The following is a 2,179-nucleotide window of genomic DNA, read 5'->3' as shown; positions in this document are numbered from 1 at the left end:
ATCTTGGCATTCATAATAAATTTTAAGAGTGTAAAGTTTATATGACCAAGCTTTAGAACTGTTGGAAAAAAACAAGAAAATGTTGTTTGTTCAATCTTAAACTTTTTCCTCACTTTTACAATTCCCTATGATGAAGACCTTTCTGGTCCTTGAAATATGAGAAGTCATTTAAAATAGATCTATTAAAAAAATCCTTACAGCATTTTATTCATAACATGAAAAATATCGAGCTCCTTAGAAATTGCTCCATTTGCAAAATATATTTATAACTTAACCAAAATAAATAATTCATACCTCACCAAGTGAGTAATAACGTCTTGGGATCTGGGAGTCCGGATAGATGTTTTCTAGGTACCAAGAAAAGGGTTTACACTTCAGATTTTCTCTTAGTGTTTTTCTGACTGACACATCTCCATAATCCACTTTGACAACACCTGGAATGTTTCAAAGAAACACAAATCAGTTTGTGCTATTTTCCTTTTAGCACCATTTCACTCTGTTTACTTCGTTATCAGTTTTTTCTTTATAATTATGATTTCATTAAATTCAATTGCATATGCAGCTGCTACAACACTGGTTTTCTCACTATCATCCAATTAGTACATTAAATAGATATAAATAACAGTTCTTTCATTGGTTATGACTTTTGAAATGCAAATATTTATCACCACGTACTTGTACTTCTTAGATTGAATAATTAATTAATTAAATGTAAATTGGTATTAATTTAGTATCATAATCAAAGCTTAACTGAGCTATTTAATAATGAGTCTGTTTCTCTTTAATAAAAAATTCCAATAGCTCCAATGTTTTTGATAATGCTTACATTTTCCCTGTAGCGTCATTTATTTACCGCCTGTAGATTTTATGAGAAATTTATATAAATAAGAGTCTCAGAATGGACTGAACATATGTGTGCTAACTTTCCCTTCTTCTTGAACTTCTATTCTCTCTAGGTTTAACATAAACTGGATTATTTTCTTTATTTGTTTTTTTTTCTATTTTTTTTAAATGTGTTATTGCAAGCTGCCTCAAGTCCTCAGAGACGTTAATACATAAATAACACAAAGAAATTAACATAAATGAATGAACAAGAATATATTCACATGTACATATTGAAATTGCTTAATTTTATTTCATATAATAGCAGAATATTTGAAATTTAAATGAATATTTCCATTGAAGATTATAAAAGGATGCTTTCTACTTAGGAAATAAAGACAATAATGTTACTAATTTTTATGTAAAAACATCATGGTGACTTGATTTGCTCATAATCAATATCAAAAATGACATTTGATGGAAATGACTAACTGTAACAAGAGAGCAATTATTTCTTAGATTATTCTGAAAAGATTTCAATATTTAACTCTTTCCTTTAAGACCAGTAAGCAACCAGACGTTGGTACAGAAACAAATGGCCTAGTATTTAGGGTATTCTATCATAACTAAGCAGCAAAGCCAATCAATCATTCTATAAAATAGGAACAAGTGTTTAGAAACTCTGAATGTCTGTAACTAATGCCGTTATTGGGTCACTGTTTTTAAAAGCAGCAACGCTCTCGAAGCCCATCACTCACTAGTTTCACCCTTTGTCTCTTCAGAATTTTTGTTTTTTTAAAATTAAATGCTATAGTGTTGTTAGAAAGCATTTGGATGATGCTTAAGCAGCCAAACCATTCCCTCCCAAAAGAAAATATTGATTTTCTTAGTTGGTGTTTGCACAGAAAACAACAAGGTCTTTTGGCTTTTTAAACAGATAAATATTTGTTTTCACAACGATTCTATCCAGAACTTCCAAACTGGAGTGCAACCTTCAAAAGAAGAAGCTCAAAAGCAATTTTCTAATTACAAAATAGATTATTGAAAGAATTTCTCAGTATGTTAAGTACTATGGAAATGTAAATGATCTAATACATAGTCCTCAAAGTCATATAAAGAGATATAATTGATATTAGAAGAAAAAAAAGCACTCTTCCTTTAAAGGACTTAATTCAACAGTCAATTTTAATACTGTGGCTTCATTTTTGAGGTAGGTGAATAGAAATGAAGTGATTTATTTAATATTAGCTTCCTTTCTTTTTCATCACGTATTTTGTAGTCTTCTCCAGAATTTTTTCCTAGAAGAGCTTTCTTTTTTCTTTTTTGGTGCTCCAATAACAATTTTTTTATAGACACC

At 29.4% G+C, this 2,179-nt stretch overlaps 1 protein-coding gene across 1 annotated transcript in view; it reads right to left on the bottom strand.

Moving 5' to 3' along the window:
- GALNT13 (polypeptide N-acetylgalactosaminyltransferase 13) overlaps window positions 1-2,179 on the bottom strand; it is a 426,270-nt gene that overhangs the window by 64,812 nt on the left and 359,279 nt on the right. The window contains exon 7 of the mRNA XM_012640762.1: window positions 295-434. Coding sequence (XP_012496216.1) covers window positions 295-434 — 140 coding nt within the window. The remainder of the gene's footprint in view (window positions 1-294; window positions 435-2,179) is intronic.

The sequence above is a fragment of the Propithecus coquereli genome, unplaced genomic scaffold (assembly GCF_000956105.1).
Source record: "Propithecus coquereli isolate 6110/MARCELLA unplaced genomic scaffold, Pcoq_1.0 Scaffold157, whole genome shotgun sequence".
NCBI lineage: Eukaryota > Metazoa > Chordata > Mammalia > Primates > Indriidae > Propithecus > Propithecus coquereli.
This window is presented reverse-complemented; position numbering and strand designations above follow the sequence as displayed.